Below are 25,416 nucleotides of genomic sequence, written 5' to 3'. Positions count from 1 at the left end.
TGAAAGATTTATTCCTTTCAGGAGGAAAATTTATATCCACCATACAGATGTAGGCTGCACAATACCTCGTGGAGCATGTACAATAGCTTTGGAAGGATTGCTCAGGGCATTGCCTTCTGCCAAGGCAGTCATTTTAAAGAAGTCTGAAAAATGCAGCAGTGGTAGCTGTTTGGATAGCTGCCACTCTCCAAAGCTGCTTGCCTTCAACCTCTGCATTTTACCTGTCTTGCTGAAGGGAATTAACATCGCGTCATTATATCTTTGGGTTTTAGCTGCTTCTAGTATGGTAGGTGAATCACCTAGTGAGCCAGCAGCTGAAATTAATGATACTGCCAAGTTAGTTACTAATGATCTGCCTCTAACAAGCATCTAAGCTATAAGCAGGGGGAGAAAAAGTAATTATTTTCTTACTAGGAAATCCAAGCTGAGCGTATTGCTAAGAAACACATCAAAAGAGTTGGCTTAAAACACACTAAGTCAGATTACCTAAACTCTGCTAGACAGCTAAAATGTCTGAGAACCTCTGTAAGAAGCCATCTGAATGAGAAGGCTGTGAAGAAGAAAAGTGCCCTTCCAGGTCTGTGTCCAGTTGCTGAATTAATAACAGCGTCAGGGCACAGGCTTTCCTTTCCCTTTGATGTGCAGATTGAAACAGAGGACTTGGCTTAGAACACGTGAGCCTGTTTAGTTAAATACAAATACAGAAGTGAACTGCCTTTGCACAGTAAGAAGGTCTAAAATTATTCTAGCTGTGGACTTAAGCCCTTCAGAGAAGTAATACATTGAAGTAATTTGATTAATTTAATAAATACAGCCATATGCCATACTTAGGCTTGCTGACAATGAAGTAAATAATAAAAAGATTTCTAGGGCGTCCAGTGTAATCAAATTTTATTATGTTTGTCATGCTAATTCTTGAATATTAGTTCAGGTTTTTCAGAGGTGACAAACCTCCAGATTCAGAAATTGAAAACATGTGCTTCAAAGAGTTAAAAAAATACAAACTTTTATTTTTTTAAGTTAATAAACAGATCTTTTTTAGATCAGATATAGATCTTTTCCTTATTGCTCCAGGAATTCTAAGGCACTAGGGCTGCTGTGTTGCTTTTTTTTCTTTAATTGGCGCATGGCAATTTTTTCAATCCTCATTGAAGGATTTGAAAGATAAGGCAAGAGAAAACTTGGCAAAAACCTTTCTTCTATGTATGGCTGACATTGTCAATAAAGAAGTCCTCATTTCCCCTTTCTCTGCCTCCAGTGTTTTTTCAGAGCTGTGCAGTGAAACAATGATGGGTGAATAAATGGGTAGTTTCATTGGCAAGTACTTTCTTTTCTTCATTGGACACAGAGTGCCTGATAATTCAATTAAAGTACTTTACATGGAAGATTTTGATACCTGCATGTCCTGGTTTTGGCTGAGATAGAGCTAAATTTCTTCATAGTAACTGGTATGGGGCCAGGTTTTGGATTTGTGCTGAAAACAGTGTTGATAATTCAAGGAAGATTTAGTTATTGCTGACCAGTGCTTGCCCAGAGTTGGGGCCTGTTCTACTCCTTACTCCACCAGCCAGAAGTCTAGGGGTGCACAGGAAACTGGGAGGTGACACAGTCAGGACAGCTGACCCCAGGTGACGCAAGGGATATTCCAGACCAAATGGCATCATGCTTAGCATACAAAGGTTTGAGGAAAGAAGAAGAGGGGATATTTGGGGTGATGTCACCTGTCTTCCCAAGTTACCTTTATGCATGATGGAGCCCTGATTTCCTGGGGATGGCTGAGCACCTCCCTGCTCATGGAAAGAGGTGAATGAATTGCTTGTTCTGCTTTCTGTGTGTGTGCGTCTTTTGCTTTTGTGAATAAATTGTTGTTATCTCAGCCCCTGATCTCTCTCCCTTTACCCTTCCCATTCTCTCCCCTATCATAGTGAGGGGTTAGAGTGATCCAGGGGCTGTGTGGGCTTGACCCAGCTGATGATCTGGTGTCAAACCACAAGCACTGCTCCCTCACAGTGTGCAAACTTTAAACACAGGAACTATTTGTGCTTTGTTTTAACCATGAAGCAGTGGAGAAATAAAATTACCTCAGTCATTCACTGCTGTCTTAAGGAAGCATCAGGTTATCTGTTGCACGTCACTGTGGAAGAGGATAGTAGTCAAGTGATAGATAAGCTCTTTTGTAAAAGTTCATGGTGATACCTTTCAAAGCTATAATGTCCCACTTTGTTTTGGTTTTTTTACATAAGGGCTTTTTATTCCTATTTCAAGATGAGGGAACTAATATATACTGAAAAAGCCATGATTTGGGTTGAACCTACTTTAAATGTAGCACTTGAAAAGGACTTCCGATGCACACAGAACTGTAAAGATCTGTCTCTGGTTATAGGATCATCACTGGTATGCAATCAAATTTCAGTAGTGCATTACAGCCCTTAGTTTGTTTTCTCTCTTTCTATCATCAGAAAAGACTGGAAACAGTATTTTTTGTTATCATAATGTCTTAATTAAAACTAAATAAGTGCAGCACTGCCTAGCAAATAGAGGAGGCACTCTTTATGCTGAAAGGTCTGGTCTTTGTGTAACAAGGAGATTAGAAGAAAACATTTCCAGAGTATTTGCAAATAAGTGTGGTCTGACTTCCAGTTCCTTGGAGTTACATGGTGTACTGTGCATTATTTTCTGTTCACCATCTGGAAAAAAGTTACTGGCTTTCTAGGGAATTGCTTGTATCCTCACTCTTTGGCAAATAAGCGCGAGAGGTTTGAGAGGTTAACCTCTAGCAGAAAGGTTTGTAAAGGTAGGACTGTTCACTAGGAGGGAGGCAAACCACCTCATTTTCCATTTCAGATCAGCTCAAATTGTTTAGTTGAATTTCAGCCTTAGTTAAATAGAACTTCAGAGTAGTGGTTTTAATCACCACTGTCTGGTTTGGCTCCCAAATTCAAAAGTGCTGTTAAAATCCATGAGAGAATTGTAGTGTTTTCTTACTTGTGGATGGATTTTATTTTTTTAAATTAATGCCATCCTTTATCTCTTGGCCTCTAGTACATTACAGTGCCACCTCTGAACAGAAGACAAGAAGCACTAAACTTCTGTAGCCAAAGGCAAAAGCAATTTCCCTCTGTGGAACCCATGTGACTGCTTAGAACATTCTACTGTCTTCGCTCAGAAGGAGTGAATACTCCTTTCTCTCTATCAGATACCTTCTAAAGCTGTTTATGCTTTATGTCTCGGGGGAGGAGAATGGTAGGTTTTCATTCATCATCTGCCAAATTGGCTGTATCAGAATTTCAGGTCTGGCATTTGAAGTTATGACTGCCCTCGTGCCTGTGAAAAACTGAGGACACTTTGATAGATTAAAGGAAATCTTAGTCTTGATGACCTTTTCCTTGTTAGAAGAGATTGTTTTTTTGGGCTATGGCCTCTGGCCTTCAAGTGTAGTCTCAGATTTTTCCACTCGTGTGCTGTGAGTACTTAGTCATCAGGAAATTCACTGCCAGACAAATCATAGCTCTGCCTTTCCTGTTGTCACATTTTAGTACCATTCTTTGAACTGTTCATGTGCTGATGAGTTTTTCAGCAGAAAATACAGGGGAATAAAGTTCATAATTCCTCAGTGAACTGCCCACCACATATACTTCTTCAAAGGACTGAAAAAATGGAGAAGATAGACTCAGTTTTTAATTACTCCGAAGAAGTCCAGTTTACTTCTCCTTCCTCCAGACATTTACAGGATGTTTATCCTCACTTTAGCAGCCATTCACTCTCAGACATGCAGATGAGCACCACTCCCAGAGGGGCAAAGTGAATAAACTTTGGTTCATTGACTGGTCTGTGGTAGGAAAAGCAGAAAACTGTAAGAAACCTTTCCACCTAGGTCTATTTGGCAAGAAAGAAAAAGGAAAAAAATACATGAGTTGCTATCTTCAGGAATTCAAACCTTCCTGCTCTGAAGTATATTAAATTTAGAAAACATATTAGTGTACCGCAAAACCCACAGGACAGATTTCAATTGACTCCACCTAGATTTTGGTGGCAAAACATCCTGGCCACATAAACCAGTGGAGCATTTTGTATGGAAATGTTGGCTTCAGCAGTTATTACTCACAAGTCAAAACAGAAAGATTTATTTCATTTTCCATTTCAGTTTTCCTCCATCTTATAACCTCATGAGGAGAGCTTCCTTATTTTCAGATCATCCAGAAGTGAATACCTATAGAAAGTAGAAGGCAGTGAAGAATTCTTCCTGAAGCTTCTTCCTGCTGCATTTTTCTCACAGAAGCTTGTTGGAAAAGATTTCTAGAGTCAGAGAGGATGCTTGGGATTCACCTCTGAAGCATATTGTTGCTGTGGAAAACAAATGCAGCCACTTTTATGATCAGGCATTTTGGCTAAATTTGTTCCAGTACATACATTTTCTAAAAGTAACACTTTAGAGCAGGTAAATGCATTGGAAGGGACTGTGGTCTAATGTGGTGAGGCTCTGTAGCCCTGGAAGATCAAAAAGTGTAATGCAAACAAAAGAAAGTCAAGCAAAACTGAGTAATGAAAACACAAAGGGGGGTGGTGTTAGATAAAAGAGGACTTTCTCTCCATTTGGCTGAGGTAAGGAGCTAATTAGGGTCTTTTTCATTCCTAGCCTATTTTTTTGAGCAAAAAGCTCAAACCATGTGGAGGCACAGCAGCTGGCTCCTATGCCTAGCTGGTGTAGGAGGTCTCATGCCTTTCCCTATCTTTCTGAGGTTTAAGCAGGTGAAGAAAAGGACAGATCCTGTCACACACTCTTACCAAAGCAATCTTCAGACTCTGCACCCTTACAAGCCTACGCACCTTATTAAATGCAAAGCTCTCCAGATAGCACACGTTAAAAAAAAAAATCCTTAATCAAATTTCTCATTATCTGGACTTGCAGTGCACATACAGTTATCTTCATTGTATCTTTTAATATATATATTCATCTGTTCTCTTTGCACATGTAGTCAAGTAAGACAGTGATACTGATAAAATATTGGTTTAACTGATGCTAAAGGAGATAACTTGGGCATGGTTAATAAAAGGTGAAGGCAGCATGACTAAAAGAAAAAAAAGATCTGTAAGCATAACAATATTGAATGGCTCTGGCTGGTGCAATGTAAGTGCAGTGTGCAGAGGAAGAAGAGCTGGGTGCTGCGGTGCTTGAGAGCGCAGGAAAGTAGGGATAATATGGTTGTGACCCATCCCTCCCTTGCAGGCTTTTGTGAAAGACTATACATTTGCCCTGTTACTTGTTAGAGAAAGGGGACATGGGGAGGCAAAGAGGAAGCTGTAACCATAGTGTGGGGTGAAAAAAAACAGGACTATAAAATGGTTGGGTTTTCCCAACAACTAAGTCCAAAACCTGCCCTTATATAACAGAGCTGTTGCACACACATACCAGGCTTTCAGCAGCACTGAAGCATACTGCCTCAGAGACTGGCCCAGCTGTTTGGTGTTAGAAAACAGCTGGAGAGCTAGGGGAAAACACCTCTGAGATGCGACCTGGAGGACTTAAGCCACAGCCCTCTACTGAGGTTGTCATTTGGAGCATCCCCTGCAAAAGGAGGTGAAGCCTCCTTGTTTGAAATCTGATGTTGTACTGAAATAGGGGGTGAAATGGGACAAGCAATCCAAGCGACATTAGTACCTGTAATAATAATTTAAAAATAAGATATAGGCTCTCCTTTGTTTTCCAGGCTGTTTCCGTACGTAAAAGTGCACATATTGCTGAAAGGGATCATGCCACATTATCTTTTTGCACTCGTTACCTTTGGAAGGAAATTGGTTTTCTCTCTCAGTTGTTAGAGACCCATCTTCTAAACTTCAGCCAGATTGTATGCAAGCCCTGTTTATACCCATTTGTTCTAAAGCCAGCACTATCTTCTGAATTAAGTGACACTTCTTCCCTGTTTTTTCCATCATGGTTATGTTGAAACAGAGCAGCTTCTCAGCCTTCCCTTTGCTATGGAAAACAACCTCTTCTGGTTTCCACTCCCTTGATCAGGTTTCTCTATACCCCTGGATTAACTTAGTAACCTTCCACTGAATTGGGGATGCTCTGAAAGCCTCCTTGATACTGTGGAGGAGGAAATATTTCTCAGTGTCTACCAGAAATGCCTCACCAGTTCTCCAAATGCATTTGCCTTTTTCCATGTCTGCATCACCCTGCCAGTCAGTCATTTGGCAGTGTGTTCGTGCACCTAGTCCAACTGACAAGTTCCAGGCTCATGCCAGAAATTCTTGTTATTAGTCTCCAATATTTGGCTTGGCATTTTCAACTTTTTATTACACAACTCTCAAAGCTATCTGTGTCTGTGGTGCTTACTAGATTTGCATCCTTAGCATATGTACTCTGCATATTCTCAGTGTTTGCAATGTGGTGAATGAAAATTAATGAAAATGCTAAAGAATATCAGCTTGATCTTCAGCGCCCCACCAATAAATTCCTTTGAGGCCTGTGCATCTCCTTTCAGGATTGCTGATTGCATTTCTCTTTGAGCCAGCCCTGTAAGCATTTCAGAGGTCCTCTTCTAATCCATGTAATTATTCAGTCTGATGAATCCTCTCCTGTGTGATACCGTATCAGATGCTGTTACCTAATCTGATTGTACAAACACCAGCATGACAAATTAATTAAACCCCCTGCAATTTCATGCACTGCTTCTTTCAAGGGTTTGCAGTGTAGGCTGTCTAGCTGTTGTTGTCTGGACCCTGCATAGAGCTTACTGAGTATGGCTTCAGTCAGCTTTGCTTGTGTTCACTGTTGTTGCATTTGCTGAAAATACAGTGGGAAGTATTCTTTTGATTTTGGAACAATATTTATTCCAGTTTGAACCATTTCAAGTAATAACAGGAGGACAATATCCTACTTCATTGGCTGTTTTCTGAAGTGTTCATCATTACTTTCTCTCCTACGTAAGCACTGCTTGAAGATTTTCTCTCTTCTTTTTTGTTTTGTTTTTTGTTTTGTTTTCACTGCTGCAGTATGCAAGTTTGGTTGTTTACTGGATGAGGGCAGAGTACGTAATGTGGTCAGAATGCACTGGAGTAGCAGTGCCAGCAGTACTCCCACAGACCTGTGCAAAGGCATCTGCAGCAGACTGGGATTTTTTGTGAGCTGAAACCAACAGTCCTGCTTCCCACTGCCTTGGTAGCATTCCACCATGAGATCCACCATCTCCTTGAAAATAAAATGTGTGTGTATGGCCAAATAGGCTTATCTAAAGAACATTTGCAATAGGCTTGCAGCTTTGCTTCTCTCAGGTGACTTCACAATCTCCTCTGTGGTTAATACTCTTGGGGGAGATGCACAAGTAGAGATGTGTGTCCTAAAGGAAAAGACAAAGATGATAAGTCTCTGAGCCACACCCTGCAACTCTTTTTTGATCTGACATCTTCAAGTCACTTTCTGTCTAAGCCTGATGAGCCTTTTCTCATAGCATCTTTCAAACCTGGCCTCTCCCACTGTTCCACGTCTGCCACCACAGGCACAACTGCCTGTACATTTCTGCATGGTTTGCTGCCTTCCTGCTACCAGCAAATTGCTCCTCTCTGTCACAGGCAAGTTTGGTAAGCATGCCAGATTCAAAGTGCTGAACATCCCAAAGAATTCACTGATTTATCACCAAATCAACACACCTTAGTGTTCAAAAATATTTTAAATGTTGCAAAGCATAAGAATTTGGACTGTAGAAAATGCTTCAAAACAAAATATCTCTTTTTGCTCTGACCTGGATTTCACTTTCCTCTTTCAAAATTATTTATTCCCAACTACTTTGTCCTGATAGAAAACCTTGATCTGTGGCATGACGGAATGCTGGCACTGAAACAACCAATAAGTGTGTGATAATAACATCAGGTTATTTAGGAGCAGAGATTTTGGTATTTTGGTCAAGGTCCAGTGTAGGCTTGCTTTGCAGTTTATTGGTTTGCTGTAGGCAGACAAGCCAACCTGAAATCAGAAAGTTGGAAGGGCCCTGGGTGAGGGCTTCCAGGGTCACAGGGACAGTGGGTCACTCAGCAGCCTCTGTGCAGCCCCTTGCTGTAGCTGTGGCACTTTGGCTTGCTTCATATGTTGCACAGTCACACAGTACCAAACCTTTTTGGACTCATGGGTGCTTTAAGGTACTTCAGTTCTCCCAGTCTCTAGAGAAAAACAGTAATCCTTGTATGAACCAATATTTTAAAAATTAAATAAACAAGCAGATAAATAAATGCAATTTATACAATTCTTCCATCATAGCACAATGTAAACTGTGAAATACTGCAAATAAATGTTGCCCTGGAATGTAAACTTGCATGGAAGGTTACAGCACATTTGTGCCCTAAAATATCCAGCATAGGACAGAAAGCAGAGTATTACTTGACTGAAACTTCAAGACTGTTTTACCTAAGAGCTGTAAGAGAAACATGTCCAAATTGTACAAAACAAGACTTGTGACTTCTCTCATGACAACAGGTAGCAGTGTGAGGGTTGTTAGCACCCTTTAAAAGATGCTATCTTTGGAATAGTAAAAGCAATACTAAATTCAATAAAGCCAAGCTTAGTTGCACCACTTCATGTAGAACTGTACCATTCCTTCTTTCCATTGCTGGTATAATTTGATCTGTTTCATTTTGTGAAGGTGGAAAAAAAGAGAGGAGGAGTCTTGACAGTTGCTGCATCCTTCCATGTCTTCCGGTAATATACCTGGAAGAGCAGAAGCACTCAGAGAAAGCTATTCCTTAAGGAAAACGTACTTCCTGATTTTCACTGATTTCAGAGTCCTGATCCACTGGATCAGGTTTTACCACTTGCATATAATAGCACTTTAAATACATTTACTTACCATTTGTGAAACATGAGTTTTGAAACAGCTTTTATTATCACAGTACTGGTTGAAGCCCCATCTTAAAAGGGCCTGTGGCTCTTAAAAAATTCCAACAAAAAAATACAATACAATGGCCTTTTTCAGAGGCTTTTCTCTTTATTTTGTACTTTATAGCCCTTGTTTCTTTCCCAGGGATGTTGGCAGCTGTTCCAATGCTGGCTGCAAGAGTGCTTTCCCAGTGCAGGCGGTAGGGATGGGCCTGGCTGAGTAACTGCCCTCCTGCTTCCCTTTCCCAAGGAATGAGTGCTGACTGCTGCAGTCAGTCAGCAGCTGAAGTGTGCCCTCCTGCACCATCACTCCACTGCCAGTTTGGATTAAAGGCTGGATTAAAGGCTCCACCAGTCCCTGGCTAGGAGGGGCCGTGTGTCCCTGAGGTGCCCTGTGCAGGGCTGGGCTGTGTTTGCACTGTGGCACTCATGACACGGGAATGAGGAGCATGCCACTTCATCCTGCCACAGCTGCCTGGGCTGTAGCAGAAAATGTTGGGGTTTACTGCTGCTGAAATTGCATCCATTAGTGCTGTAAATCTTTGTCTAGAGTCTGAGAGCCACGGGGGAACACAGTTGTGCTGGCCCAAACTGGGGCTCAAGAGTTGATCCCCAAATTGGGGGTGAAATAAATGGCATGACCAAAAGAGTTTCAAACAATTCTTCTTTGTCCTGTGTTGTTTGGGTTTCAAGATAAGCGTGCAACAGAGCTGCAGAGTAGAATTGCCTTTTAATTTTACAATGCCTATAATTCAAGGCTCTTTGGTTATAAATCCCTCCAGTTACAAGGAGAAAAGGCTTAATCTGCTAGATACCACTGTGACCAGCATCTGCTTCCTCAAAGGCATCTTTATTAAAATGAATCAAGATAGTCTCCTGTGGGCAAGATATCACAAAAGCTCTGTAATAGCAAGAAATACCTTATTTTCCTTAAAGTCTTCTGATCAACAGCCACAGATGTATTACAGACTGAAAAAAAAAAGCATAGAATTTGATTATGTAGTTGAGTGGGCCGGTCTTCTGTTCAAAGTGAAATAAGTCATATAGCTAACAAAATAAATTAAATTCTTCACCCAGATTTGAACTGTTTTTGTTGAAGAGATTGTTGAGTTACAGAATTATTGCATCTCAGTTCCTACTATAAAATAAGGTTTTTGGCACTCTTGCCTGGAGTTGAGAAATCAGTCACACTGTTGCTTAAATTTGCAGTGATGGCAACAGTTCTGCCCCAGTGTAACCTCAACAAAGGATTTTCTCCAATATCAAACACTTAAAAAAGGAAGTTGAAACATAAAGTCAGAACTTCTAAAAAGAGAACACAGTAGTAGCAAGGGAGTTGCCTCAGAGATAGGGAAATATACACAAAGAGATACAATAACTGCCTCTACATCTAAGTTTATGAAAATACAGTCCTTATGTTTAAGCCAATTTGGTCTTACCCCACGGCAGAGTGGGAGGCAATTTGCTGGGCTTTTAAAGCCAGCTCAGCTATCTGTGATGAGACCCAACATGTGAGATAACCGGAGCCTACCAGATTCTGGCTCAGATGGCAAACAGGGACTGTGTACAGACCTGCCCCATGCCTGAGCGAGAGCTGCCAGGGATGCATCCAAGGATGGAGGAGGCGAGAGGAGGAAAGTGTTAAAGTCTAAAGCATCTGGCAGTGGGCAGCAGTGAGGAGCTGTGTTTTGTGATGCCATTTGCTGCTGTTTATAAAGTGCATGATGACCTAAAGAAGGCTGAAGTTGCAGGTAGATCAACCCACTAGGACAAACCCATTGGGGTTTGTAAGTTACCCACCAGCAACGGGCAGAGAGATACGTATGCCTGGGGATTTGGCCCCAGAGCTCCCTGGGGTTAGGAGTCCTGTCCTACAGTGTCATCACAATACAGTCACCAATTTCAGAGAATTCACTGCCTGCAGTAAATCTGGAGTGATCTGAGAGAAAGGCTATTTTTTGGATCATCTGACCCCCAAGTTAGACTGTTCAAGAGAGGTGTCATGAATGCACCTCATGAACGCAGGTGTCACCTGCATTCACTTTACTCTTGTCACAGTCATGGTTTGACTCTTTGGACCAAAGAGTTCCAAATAGAGAGCTTAGAAATTACATATGCTGTGCAGCACCACTGAAGTCTATAAATACCTGGTGTAGAAAAATATGCTTTTACAGTTGTAGTAGGCTGGTTTTGAAGATCCACCCCTTTAGGATCACAGTTGCCAGATTACAGTCCTTTGGAGGATCATCCCACAATACTTCTACAGTTCTTAAACTGCAGTTCCTAAGCTAGATAATTTCATGAATTCCAGCAGACTATAACCTTGTTTAAGCTCCAGTTATAAATTTTCCTTTGGGACCTGTGACAAGTATGAGCAAGTTTCTTCTAGGCTGCTCAGAACAAACATAATAGATTATCAGCAAGAACATCACCAAAGGGAGTAGCAATCAAAACCATCATGTGGCATTATCTCAAAGAAATTTTAATTTTCTTTGCAAGTACACCTTCCAGGTTTTGTTGTAAGACACAACCAGCATTGGGTGCTTCAAAATATTTCAGGTGCTTGCTCCCAGTATGACTCTGCAAGGTCTGTTTGAGGACCTTATTTCCCTGATTTCAGAAAAAATTGTTTGTCAAGATCAGCATGGGCTGATTTGTTCCCAACCTGCACCTGAAAATATGATAGTCTTAGTGCCTTCCTGGCACTTACGTCCCAGAAGTGCTCCACCAGTGGCTGTGCATATCCTAATTTCAATTTTTCTATCATGCAAGTAGAAAAAGCAGAGTTCTGTCAGGATTGCTGTGTGCTGTTGGCTTCATTCACATGTCTGCAGTGTTTGCATTTCTGGTACTACACACCACCCCTACAAGAGCTTCAGCATTATATTTACCCCTAGGGTGTTTGCCACTGCAGTGCAAGTTGGTGGCCTTAGCATCATCACATTTCAGAGGCTGTTTGGGGAGCACTTAATGCTTTTGCCCAACTGCCCTACAGGCCTTGACTAAGCAAGCCCAATAGCCATATTTTGTCCTTCAGTATTCAAGATTCAGCAAAGGACAAATTGTAACCTGTTTTTCTTGTAGACAGAGAAAGGTAGTGAAATATTCACTCAGGTTACAGGCTGTGCTATGCTATCAAAGCCAGCCAGCTCAATTTTTCAACCCCCATAATGGCAATAGTGTGACAGCTCTCTCTCCCTGCCTAAGAATCTTGGCAGGATGCCCATCTGAAGCCAATTTTGTATTTTGCATTGGAGCAACTCAGAGATAAATTATAGCTGCTCTGAATTAATGTTTTACATCCTCTGTACTTCCCTGCTCATCAGCAAGAGAACAAAAAAACCTCACGTATGGAGAAGATAGAAAAGAGATTTCATCTCATTTGACTTTGTGGAAATAGAGGGATAAATGACTCAGAAAGTAGAACAAGGCTGGTCTGGGGGCTAGGGAGGCTGTAATTGGAGGCTGTTCTCCTGATGAAACCTCAGCACAATGTAGAGTATTGCCTAAAAGAATGGTAGATAGTCTATCTTCACTGCATTTTTTACCACTTTTGAAATCCCTGAGTAAAGACGCCCATTATTTAAAACCAGTGACTCAGATAAAGAACCTATTAGGCAAAATTACTTGTTGCACTATGGTGTACCAGGATCAGTTTCACTTAAGCTTTGAGAATTCCTCAGTGTTTTTCCCGATCTTAAAAAGTTGGACTCTTGTGCCTGTATAAAACAAATGAAAATTAGTTAGTAAGTTTTACCTGTGCAATTCAAGTTGAGGAGTTAAGGGGAGCAGGATGGTGGGAAAAATGTTCATTGCAACTGAAAGAATCACTTTTAGCAAGGAGGGATCACTGCATCAGGAATACAAGAATGAGAAAGGATGTCAGAAAGACAGTTTTAAGTTTGGAGTTAAGTTGTATGGCTAAGAGAGCATTGAGTTTGTCAGGGGTGTCACAGTGGCAAATATTCTGCTGCTGAAGGACTCTGTAGAAATGCTGTTAGCAAAACCCAATTTAAGAATTATTGTGGCAACATTAGCAGTTCCTCAGTGGAGGAAGCCATCCATAGTATGTCTGGTCACCTCTTTAGCTGGAAGATGGTTTTTTGTTGGTTTTTTGGTTTTTTTAATTTGAGTTTGGTGAACCCAGGGGTAGACACCTTTGAAATTAGATTAAGCATCAAACTATAACACGTATTTGGCAAGTTATCAAGAACACTCACAAACTGACTTGTGACTGCACTTCTGATTAAGACTCACCCTTGATGGACACCTAGAAATCAAAGTCACAAGACTTGCTACAACTCCATGGGTGCTTCCAAGGCTCTGTTTCTCTGTGGAGAAGACTTCCTAGGTACTGCTTGAAGAATTCTGAGTAGAAGCACTAGCTAGGGATTTGCTGAAGGTATTAGGCAAGTAATTATTGCCAGGCATTTAAAGATTGCTCCAGTGGACCCCTGTCTTTGTGGCCTGTGTGTCTAGTATATTCAGAAAGAATGTTTTTTTGACTCCCTCTCTAAACTTATGTGTTACCAAGAGATTAACATGATACATTTTCCACATCTCCCCTTTTTCATTGACTCCAGTAAGGACAGAGCATATCTAGCTTGATTGCATTTCAGATGAACTGGTATTTCACCTTATTTCAATTGTCACAGAAAGCCATTTATTATAAGAGCAGCAATTTGGCTCCCAGCTGCCATGAGATAACATAAGCAGCAGTAATTAGGTTCTCCCATGGCATCCCACTCTTCTAGGTCAGAAGGGTATTTCAGCCTTGCTTGTGTAGAAATATTACTATGCTTCCCTTTGTGAAAGATGGGGTGCTTCAAAAAGAGTGCATGATTTCTAGAGAAACTTGTTTGTTACTTGTGCTGCATGTAGCCGCCGTTTGGAAAAACCCATGTGCAGTAATTTCATTGTGGGTTGACTTGTTGACTTTGTGTCATTGGATACTGAGAGAACCAGCCGAGCTATTTTTAAAAGGAAATGTTAGCCAGTCCTGTCAACAACACCTGCAGGAACCAGGCAAGGAGTCCAAGGTTCTCAAAACTTAGGATGAGGACAGAGAAAGCTAGATTTCTGAGGGAAAATTTTACTTTGGGGAAAGACTACGTCTTCTCCTTTCTGTTTTCCTCTATCCCACATCTTTACCACCCACTTTCCATTTATTTTCATTGGATACATTAGGTTAAATTCTAGAGGCCAAATTACTGATTTAGTGGGACTTTCACTCTCTGCAGATACTGAAGTATTGCAAAGTTCTGTAAGAACTGGACTAGCTTTAGAGAAATGAAACCACAGCCGCTATCCACAATTTGTTTTCAAGTCCACTGAGTAACTTTAATCTCATCCTAATAAAGCTGCTACAAAGAATAGGAATGGAAGAGAAAAATAAATCAGATACAAATGAAAGGTTTTCCTACTGTTGTTATGGACTTTATTTATGATGGGTGTTTCCAGCAGAGGAAACACCAAGTTTGTATTTAGGCTGGTGATCTGCGTGCCCTCTGTTTGTCGCTTCTAAGCAATTAAGACATGAGCTTTTCTGGCAGCTCTCCCCTTGCAGTCACAGGCACTCACACCTAACAAACTCAGCTTTGTGTAGCTGAAACTGTGCTTTGCCCAGCCAACAGCATGCTGGAGGGAGCAGCTGCTTAATGACAGCCCTTAACCAACCGTGCTCCCTGCTCCCGACACAACAGCTGAGGAAAATAGCAGACCTCAAATATGTTCTGCTCAGCTGAGGATGGGCAAAGCCCTGGAACATAAGTAACAAGTCCCTGCTGGGCCACATGGGCAGATAAATGCTTCCAGAGTAAGCTAATGGACAGCAGATAATTGCATGGTGCACGAAGTACATGTAAACGTGGGGCTGTACTGCATGTTTGGGGACAGCTGGTCAAGTTCCAGCTTCCAAAGTCAGGCACAGAAGCTGTGTTTGATGGTTATGTGTATTTTTTGTAATCACAGTAGCTTTGTATTTTGTAGATTGTTCAGGGGTTTTTGACATACTGCAGAATTTAGGCTTCTTCCTAAGCCCAGTCTTGGACAAGTCAAGAATTTTATGCATTTGCTCAGCAGGCTCTTTACCTCTCCTGTCAGCAGTGAGAGAGAGAACATTTACTCATGCTGAATGAACAAAACCTGCAGACTTGCTTTGGTTTGCTTTAGCCTTACGCCATGTGCAAGAAATGTTAATTAAATAGCAGAAACGCAGTTACTTTGCATATTTTGCCTAGCTCCACTGACAGCAGAGGAGTTGCAGTTTGTGAGGTACGCTTACTTTGGTCTGCTGCTGGCTACTGATGAGTATGAACCACATTAGGGGAGAGAAGGAGCAAAGAGCAGATAACAAAAGTTAGCTCCCCCTAATTCTCACACTTTCAACTTCTGAGTAACAAATTTGTTCTTCTTCTTTACATGAAACTCCAAAATACATGTTTGCATGACCATACTCCAGTAAAGAGCCCACCTCTCCCAGCTGACTACTGGTTCTGGCAAAATCAGTAATTCAAAACAACAGCAGCAGTAGGCTGATCTCTAGAGCAGCCATGAATTGGTAGAATAGTATGTGTGGTTATAATAAAAGGTTTTGCTGTAGTATTGATGGCCTTGAATTTGTTTGCTGGCTTTCACACAGTTTGCTGGGTGTAATTAATACATTCCTTAAAATCCAGGCAGAAAGGGAATTGAGAGGATATGTTAATTATTTGTCTTCCATGTAGGAAGACATGGGCTCTGAATCATTAATAAAGAGTGGAAAGTGTATAGAAATAAGAAAAATTAATAAATTTTACTGATTTTGCCTCTAGGATCTTTTACAAAAGAGGCAAAATAAGAGAATCAGTCACCTCACAATTCCTGAGAGAAAGAATTCATAGTAGGGTACTGCAGCTTCAATCTGTGGAAAGAGAAATGCTTTGCCCTTTGCTTTGAGCAAACATGGATTGTGTTCTTGTCTCCTGGTTCCTTAAGAACTTGACCCTGTGTGGTCTCTGCTGTGTGCTGATGCTTGACCTTCACTGCTCTAAGTTTGATGCCCAGGAGCACAAAGCACAGCTGAAAAATAGGCAAAATTTCTGTGCAGTTAAAGTAGTTTAACAACTTTTACTGAACCTGTGCAATTCATATTTTGCAGGTGCTTGGCCAAGTTTTGCTCTGGCTTAAAGGCATTTTTGATAGCTTCTGCCAAATTTCAGAAATTTTCACCAAATGCGTCAAGATTTTTTATTTCCCTAATTTGAAAAATTTAAGGAAAATGTTTTAAAAAATCTACAAAGCCAGGGACAAACCCCATTAATTTTCCATAATCCTTCAGCTGGAAAAAGTACTTTTGCAGATATGTTGAAGTGTTTGCTTGGGTTTTTTTTTTTTTTGCCCTATTGGAGTATTTTTTTTGGTGGGGAAAAAAATTGATTTACACTACATACAGGATCTTGTAATTATGTGTGTCAGGTGACCTTATGTGAAAAAATATGACTTAAGAAAGCTGCTTATGGGAAAACATGTGAAAGCAGAGGCCTGGCTTCATATGCAAGGCATGAACGTAGAAATACAAAACAAACACAGCATCTAAATTACTAAAAAATACTGAACAGGAGGGGTGAAAATTAGAAGACAAGTGGAGCTAAATATATTCTTGCCATGAGGTAAAATCATAGGTGGTTTCATGTGGAGGACAAGATCTTTGGTGAAAGCGAGGAGAAGTGGTAGTGAATGATGAAACAAAAGATCTTTCAGGGAGAGAAAGGAACACGTGGGAAGTGGAGTTAGGCTGATGCTAGGAAACTTTAATGTGCAAGGGAGGCAGTTGTGGACCTTCAGATGCCAGTTTTGGTGACATGTTAAAGTTCAGGATGAGAGTGGCCTCTGAGGTGGGTGTCTAGGGAAGGTGTGGGGTCTCCACAACATCTCCCAGATGTTCAGCCTGGGGCAGCACTCTAAGCTGGCCCCAGGGCCCCTTCCAACCTGAACCTGTCCGTACACTTTGGAGCCTAGTGAGCTGTTATCATGGAGAAAGTGGCACTCTGCATTTCAGGATGAGAGAGCTATGAGCAGTCCTTCAGCAGAGACTGAGTTAGTGCCAATAAAAAGGCAATATGCCTGAGTTGTGAGACTGACAGGTGCAGGACCTGCGTGGATGAGATTTGCCATGTGCATACGAACAAGTCTTATAACAATCCTTGAAGAGATTTAATATATAAACATGAGAAAAAGTGATTTTATTAAATGTGCAACTGATAGTAAATCAGCTTACTTTTTACTTTGGGGATATAATGTGTGGAATAGAGCAGAGCCTATTTCTGTGGGAAATTAAAAGAAGGAGCACTGCTGTAGATACTGTATCACTTGTGAATAGGGCAAATATTCTTTGTGTGTAGATCCATATGATATGCATTTGTATCCTCCCCAGTGTTTTCTAGCACTTAAAAGTAATCAAAATGGAATTTGGTGAAGAAATGATAGCTATTCCACTGGGCATTCTGAAGAGACAGGGAACCAACCTCCTAGTTTTCTATGTCTCAATTTATGTCTGTATTTTATTTGTCTGTACTCCTAGACTTAGAAACAGCTTTTGAGAGGAGAATGAGTCTTTGGCATGAAGAAGGTCTGAAAACAAATAACCTCAGCTCAGACTTTGCCATGCTTATGCAACATAATCCCAAATGCTTCTCACCTTTGTGGATTAGCTCCAGGGAAACCTGAATGAAAAGCTTGCACACTGCTTTGGGAACAAAGCATTCCCTTGCATGTTTCCCCTTGGATACATTTTTGACAATTGATTAGCATCAGTCAGAGGATACCAGGAAAGTCACAATGCAGAGGAATATCTCTGATGTTGATTTTGTCCCATTCCCCTAGAAGCACTACTTGCCTAAAAAAGGCCAGGAAAAGTTAAAGCTTATGGTCTCACCTCAGGAGTCATGTTTCTCTGCAGACATCAGCGGAAATGGCAGTGGTTTAGGTATCCTTCATGCTGGTGTCAGGCATCCCTGTTCCACAGAAGGATGTGTGTCCTGAAGGGCTTCCCACAGTCATGGCTCATAGCTCTCTTGGCTGCGGGATCAGTGTTCTCCACATCCCATAGGGAGGCAACCATCTGCAGCAGCTGATTCACCTCTCCAAGATTGCTCCCTGTCATAAATATTCTGGAACTTTGTCAAATGTAATTTGAAATGAGCCACTTTTTGGCTTCAGTGAGTCTGGTTTCTTTCCTGTGGTCCTGCACCACTATCATCTGTGGTTTCTGTATTATTCTCTGCCCCATTGTGCTGTAACCTATTTTTCATGAACCTGTACACAAGCTGTAGGTGCCCTGGGGCAGTGTGCCATAGCTGCTCCTCCAGCTCCCAGACATGTCCTCCTCTGCCTTAATTTTTGCACTGGGAAGGATTTTTCATTTTCGCTGAGGTGACTGTTGCCACTACTGCTGTAGTTATTCCTGCATCTCTTGGCTGTGCCTATTTAAAGGTGCAGATCCCTGATGCATCCCAGGTCAAGTGAGAGCTGCAAGTGCTCTAGAAATACGTTATTTTGGACTTAGGGTATTTATTTAAACTTCTCCCAGGACACACAGCCTGGACATTGGACAGCAAATGGCTAATGTCAGCAAGTAAAACTGAGATCCTGATCATGCTCACAGGCATTTCTGTTAGAGTAAGAACCTTGCAGAAATGTTCATTCTTGCTTTTCTTTGCTGCTCAGGAAGGTGAATGGGGAAAAAAGTTTCAACCAATAGCATCTTAGTTTCTATGCAACCAATGGCATTCTAATTTTTGTGGCTTGATTTTTGTTTCACATGGTATGTGAGCTTTCTTCTTCTAGGGCATATTCTCATTGCTTAAGCAGGCAGAGTAAATTGGATTGACATTTTTTGTACACTAAATTCTTTTTTAAAAGATAAAATCTGACACTTGCCCTGCATTGTGAATTAAAAAGCAGAAAGCAACAGAAGAATTTCAGCTCTCATTTTCAGGTCAGTCCTAAAGCTCTTCCAGGGACATCCTCTCCAGAGACAGGCCACATTCCACAGGGATGTTGAGGTGTTCCTCTCTCAGGACAGGTGTTTTGTCATCCTTCAGGTGGGGTTCAGAGCTCTGATCCCTTGCTGGGGACTGGGATAATTTGTTGAACCAATGTCAGCACTTAGTGCACTGTGGACAGGGATGACTGGCTGTTCTCCCACAGCCAGCTTTAGTAGGGAGAGCAGGGGGAAAGCGAAGTATTTTAATAGTGGGCTAATAGGAATTGACTTCAGATGGCATTTCAGACATCTGACACATGAGCTACAACAGATGCTGACCCAAAATTACAGATACTGAATTAGGGTAAAAGCACTGCAGAACAAAACAAAACAAGCATCAACTCCCCCCAAAAAGACCCAAAAGAATAAACACTCTTCAGTCATAATCCTCAAGATACAAGGTCTGACACCCTCTACCCTTGCAGAGCTGTCTTCATACAGTATGGGCAATCTTCTTGGGCCCAAATAAATGTGTGTGCATTATTTTTCCCCAGTTTTCTCTCACTTCTATACCATGGAAGTCTTACACAGGCCTGTGTTAGAGGTAAAAAACTACCTGTTTGTCTCAAATTGCCCGTGAGGGCTCCTGTGTTTATGAGAAACCCATCCAGAAGCAGACATGAAGCTGCAGTGGTGCTCAGGTAACACCTGCACAGCGATCCAATTATGCCATGCTTTCAGAGCATCAGATCTGTCAGGGGTCTGTCCTTCTGGCAGCATAGTTCCTGCAGTGGTGACAGCAGGAGACAGAACAGGCAGAACCAGCTGGTATATTTGATGCAGAAGAATTCAATGTGACAGGATTTAGTAAATGAAAACTCAGCCAAGAGTCATCAGGGGAGAGATTATTTGACACAGGATATAGACTGTCCCCTACATCAGCTTGCTCTTTAACTGGATACTTTGGTTCTCTTCGTTTTCTTAGGGAATGCCACGTAGGAAGAAAGATTTTTGCAGGGAAGGGTAACACATTACAAATGTTTGCTGAACCAAACACACATTTGGCCAAGATTCTGCCAAATTGAGCAGGTTTTTGATGTCACCTGTAAGTAGATAACTAGCTTGGACATGCTTGAAAACATCTCAGGCAGAGTCCCAGTTTCAAACAAGCCATAGGAACATGCCAGCTTCTAGTATGTCGCATTCTGCTTCTCTGGGATAAGCAAAATTGAGCATTGACAAAAATTACATTTCTTGGATTTTACATCCTCCTGTTTAAAACACATGCACTGGGGTCAAGTATTGACTGCACAATCAGTATTTAACTTCAAATGAAGTAGAAAGTGTTGCATAGTTAGATACACACTAGTGAAATGTAGATAGTGTGTAGGTAATAATCAGTTTTAAAAGCAGAAGAAAACATGTACAATAGATGTTGCTTTCCTGGTGGATTTTAAAATTGTTTTTATACTTTTGAATCAATACTAAGTAAAATATGCAGCAGTCTCTGGGAAGGGAGGATCATGTGAATAATGGTCAAACTCTATTGAGCCAGCTTAAGAGACAGCCTTTGAATTTTTGGCAACAGAGGTGTGTAGCCCTAGATTGGAACCAAACCTTTTCTGCCAACATTAGTGAATAGTGCCAAAAGTTCATGCAAAATAGGACAAGTTAGACCTTTGACATTTTTCTCACAACTGTTGCTTTTCAAATCACTTTGCCTTTGCATGCAAACGTTTGTTGGATTCATCCATTATGAATGTCCTAGAAATTTGATAAAGGTCTCATAGGTTCCTTCTAAGAGGCCAAAGCTGGCTGCAGTATGCAGTTGTAAAGACGTGGTTACTGGCTTACAATGTTGTTAAATGTATTTGATATTCCTCTGACCTGAATCTTCTGGATGGGAATTTAAAAATGCTGGTCCTCTCTGATTTTAGTGAACATTAAAGACAGCACACAATTATTCATTAAAAAAAGGTTTAAAGTGTTGTTACATGGTCGTCTAGTAAAGATTTCATCTTTCTAGTGGTAACAAATGTGTTACAGAAGACATAGCATAGAATTAACCATGCATCTTGGTGCCTGCCTTTTTGAGAAGTGTTTTAGGACTATGACTTACTTCATCTAACCTGTCCATGTGTCTACCAGACTGTGCTCTGCCTGGAATTGTTCTGTGGGGTTTTTTTCTGTTATTTCTAGAAGAAGGGTCGGCGATATCTATGGCTTTGTTTTAATCAATTTGATCAATTACACTTTACTGTGACATTTTCACCTACTACTGTATTAGATTAGTGGTTCATTAAGAACTCAGGCGAAGGTGATGTCACCAACATCTGCCTGTCTTCCAGCATCTGGATTGCCTAGTTATCCCATCAAGTATGGTATGAATAAGTCAGTTCAAAGGGGAATGATACCTGAAATGTGTAATCAAGCTAACATGCTGTGTTAAATATTGTCATTAGTATTATTGCTACCTAGTTCTTTATGACTTCACCGACAAGCTACACAAATCTGTCGAGGGATGCTTTCTTGTGATACAGATGCTACTGATGATGTTTCCTTATTGATTTCTGTTCACACAAAAAGGGTTCAAAATAGAGGCAGATTAAAAAATGGAGGCCTTGCCCTGGTTTATATTGCCTTCCTTTATGACAGATTTAATTGGAAATCTAACAGGAAATTAGACTGGAAGATTGCCAACTGCATGGCTGGCATGCTATGAAAGATCAAGTATCTGTGTCTTTCATACTGTGCACCAAAGCAGCTTATCAGTTATCTGGGACTTCTTGTGAATTTTAGGATATCAAATATGGCATCAACAGCTTCAGCAGCAAAAATATTTGGAAGTACATAGGGTAGAAAAGCTATGCAACTTTTCATAGGGAGTTGAAAATTGAGGATGAAGAGTTTTATATTGACATATTAAAGTGAAAAGAAAAAGGCTACAGAAGCTAAACCATCCCAAAACACAGCCCTATTTACTGTTCATTTCCTAAGGATCTTTCCAAAGAAGCATTTAGAAGGATTGCTTTTTCAGGGCTAGCCTCTGGAGTATTTCATCATGTCAGCCACACATTCCACAGGCGTAAAATTAATGGCAACAGATCTCTTACAGAAGTCCCTTTTGGATTTTGCCAGTTTACCTTACCTGGTACACAGGGTGTCTCGAGGGAAGATTACTCAGAAGCTATCTACTTGGCTGTCATTTGTTCATTCAAAAGATATCAGTAAAACCAGAAAGTGAGAGAAAGAGGAGTGCTCAAGTCTTTCTGTCTGTCCTACTTAGATGGAAAAACTTAGTTATCCTGGGGCCAGAGTCATATGGAGCTGTTTTCACTGGCATGAGGTCTGTGCTAGGCAAAGGTTTCTCTCTGCAGAGAGATCATAGTGCCATGCCTTAAGTTATTGCTTAAAGCCATGTTTATTCCATGGCCTTGTCAGAAGTGGATTACCATCCTCCACAGACTCTGCTATTCTGTAGTTGTACAAAGCAGGAAGAAAGCACTTGTGCTTGTGAAACTGCTGAAAATAATTCAGCTGTTTACATGTGATGAGAAGTTTTTAAACTAGCCTGCCTGATATTGGTTAGCTGTTTCTCTTTAAATTGAAGGTACCAGAAATATTTCATTCTTGACAGAAGAAAAAAGAAGGGAAGAGCCATGATCAAGGAACCCTTTATTTGGCATAATTTAAATCTGTTTGTCTATTACTGGCAACAGCAGTTGGGAGATTAGGCATCTTTTTAGCAAGTTTAAATTAGAAGATTGTAACTCTGTATACACCTTGAAACTGATTACTTCACCATCACACGTATCATCGCAAAAGACAACTACACTTGAATATTCGTTTCAGAGGCCACAGTCTTTCACAAATTGTTTCACAAATTATTTGAATACACTTTTGTGCACACACTAGTGCTTTTGGCATCATCAGATTTAATATAATTTGAACTGATATCAATGCAATAGATGGAATTATCTATAGCCCAGGAAAAGTTACATAAAGCAGCTGCAGCTATTCCATATCTAACACATGGTGCTTTCAGGAAGGAACAAACTGAAGCAAGACAGATGAAAATATTTGGAGCTTCAGGCATTCAGGTCAGATCACATTAAAAGAGAGAGACTTGGCAGACATCAAAGGTGGAGAAGTTTGTATTTTCTACAGCTTTTTGCTCTGTTGACAGTGCAGCTTTAGTTTCAAAAATTAAGAATGTCTTGTAGAAAGAATGGAAAAGAACAGTAGGAAAAAGGCTCATTTCTACTTTGGGGATGCAGGTTCTTTTCAAGTCAATAGGAGTTGCTTGCTCGTATGATCTTTGGAAAGGCAAATAAAGTCAAATAACTGCAATAAAAATCTTACGCTTATATTTGAAATGGAAGGACTTTGCCACAATTACCTGATGATACTCTAGCTGGTTTGTTCATTCAGGTAAAGTGGTATTTGAACTGTGTAAGTGTCAGTGAGGCTTGGGTGGTGGCTTGGAGAGATGTTCCTGGTTGGCCTCACTGCCGCAGCCCTGTCAACACACATCACCTGTAACCCATAGGAACTAAATACTTGTTAAAACAAAATCATATTTCATCCTTCATACTTTTTGAATCTAATACTGTTTCAACAGTTTGCTGGGTGTACCAGATGATTGATGCTGTCACACTGCAGATAAAATTTGTCATTCTGTCATTTTTATTCAATACTTTAGAAGCATTTTGATTCAAGCTGGAATCTGAAGGAATGTTATACATCTTTTTTACAGCTCACTTCAGTTATAAAAATAATCCATCTAATTCTCAGTAATTAATTGGCAGACATTTCCTAAACATAGACCTAGAATAAATTAGTAAGTTAGTTGTTCCTGAATATGTCTTGAAAGATATGTGCTGTAGTTATTTTTAAATTTCCTACAAGGGGATATAAATGAATATGGTATCAAATACAAATACACAAATTTGCATATACACAAATATGTACATGTCAACTACATGAAAGGAGATCAGTTATGTTTAATCACATGCATATTTGGCCTCATTAAACAATGAAAGTAATAGACTAATATCAGCCATTTACAGCAATTACATGGGATATTATGAAAAGCTTGTTACATGGAAAAAAATTTTTAGCTCCTTAACTTTGAGTGTGTGTCAGAGCTTTTGCCTGTAAAAATGAGCTGCAAGGACTATGCTCTGTTGAAATCATGGCTGAAACCTCAGAGCAGTATTTCAGTGGTTTTGTATTATCCATGACTACTACCAGGCCATAAAATTACTCTAAAAAGCAAAGAGACTGACTTCTGGTATGGCAGAAGTTCCATAATATACTTCAGAAGTAGATATGTACCTTATCTTTGAGTCTACCTGACTTTAATTTAGTCTATATTGAATTATTTTGCCTGTGTCACAGGTCACAAGTTACTGCTGCTGAGTCCGAAGAAATAAAAGTCCAGCTTGGGGTGAAAACAATGATGGCTAAACTTACTTGTTCCTTCAGAAACCAGATGGAGGAGATTGTGTTTGGTACCCTTCCACATGTGCTACATCATTTGCTCTTTCTGTGTTTCAACAGGCGTTGAACAGGGGCATTGCTGCTGTCAAGGAAGATGCTGTGGAAATGTTGGCCAGCTATGGGCTGGCATACTCCCTGATGAAGTTCTTCACGGGTCCCATGAGTGACTTCAAAAACGTAGGTCTGGTGTTTGTGAACAGCAAGAGAGACAGGACCAAAGCAGTTTTGTGCATGGTTGTGGCTGGCGCTGTAGCTGCTGTATTTCATACTTTAATAGGTAAGGTCACTTCATGTCTAGTTAATATGACTTTTAATTTGTTTCCCTTACCCATTCTTCAAACTGCTTAAGCTGTAGGCTTAATATTTCATTTTGTAAGTACAACAGGAGATGCAGAAGGGATGAGCTCTCTTGGGCTGGTATCTTGCCTATCCATGCAATTTTTATTGCTTTTTAAACAGGCTGTTAAGGAGCAGATTCCAAGCACAGGGCTCTCCTGCCTGGAAACAAAACATGCTGCTGATCTCTTTCAGTCAGGTGTGTGAGCAAAACGTTGATGAGCTTGACAGGTTGCCTGAAGCTGATAGCTCAGTGTTACTGTGAGGTAGTAATGATCAGCTAGCAGTATCTGCTGGGTTGGTTTGGCAGGACTTCAAGGTGTGCTTGGTAGGGCTGTTTGTCATTCTTGATGGCGTTGTTGGTGTACTCCTTCTGTACCTATTCCTTTGCTACTTATCTCACAGTACAAAACTCTCAGCAGGCAGAACCCAGCAACCTCATTAAACTATCAGGTAGTACTCTCTACTGCTGCTAGGCATCATCCACATCTGTTGGGTAATTAATCTGTGAGGAAGAGGTTAGTACGAGCAATTTATACCAAACTGAGACCAACTCCCTGAGTGTACTCTGAAACAAAGAAAATAGACAAACAGACACAAACTGAACATTTAAAAAGGCAGCCACGGGATTTGCCAGTTTTTGAGAGACTACAAAAATGGGATATCGGCTCAAGCATCTGCCACAGCAATAAAAGGCATTTAACGTGGAAGACTTTTAACTTCATCCTCTCCGACAACTCCACGA

The 25,416-nt window shown here is 40.7% G+C and overlaps 1 protein-coding gene across 1 annotated transcript in view; it reads left to right on the top strand.

Moving 5' to 3' along the window:
• The window catches only part of ANKH (ANKH inorganic pyrophosphate transport regulator), a 104,756-nt gene that overhangs the window by 32,604 nt on the left and 46,736 nt on the right, over window positions 1-25,416 (top strand). Inside the window, exon 4 of the mRNA XM_031058265.1 lies at window positions 24,396-24,612. Coding sequence (XP_030914125.1) covers window positions 24,396-24,612 — 217 coding nt within the window. The remainder of the gene's footprint in view (window positions 1-24,395; window positions 24,613-25,416) is intronic.

This window comes from Geospiza fortis, unplaced genomic scaffold (genome assembly GCF_000277835.1).
Source record: "Geospiza fortis unplaced genomic scaffold, GeoFor_1.0 scaffold281, whole genome shotgun sequence".
Taxonomy (NCBI): domain Eukaryota; kingdom Metazoa; phylum Chordata; class Aves; order Passeriformes; family Thraupidae; genus Geospiza; species Geospiza fortis.
This window is presented reverse-complemented; position numbering and strand designations above follow the sequence as displayed.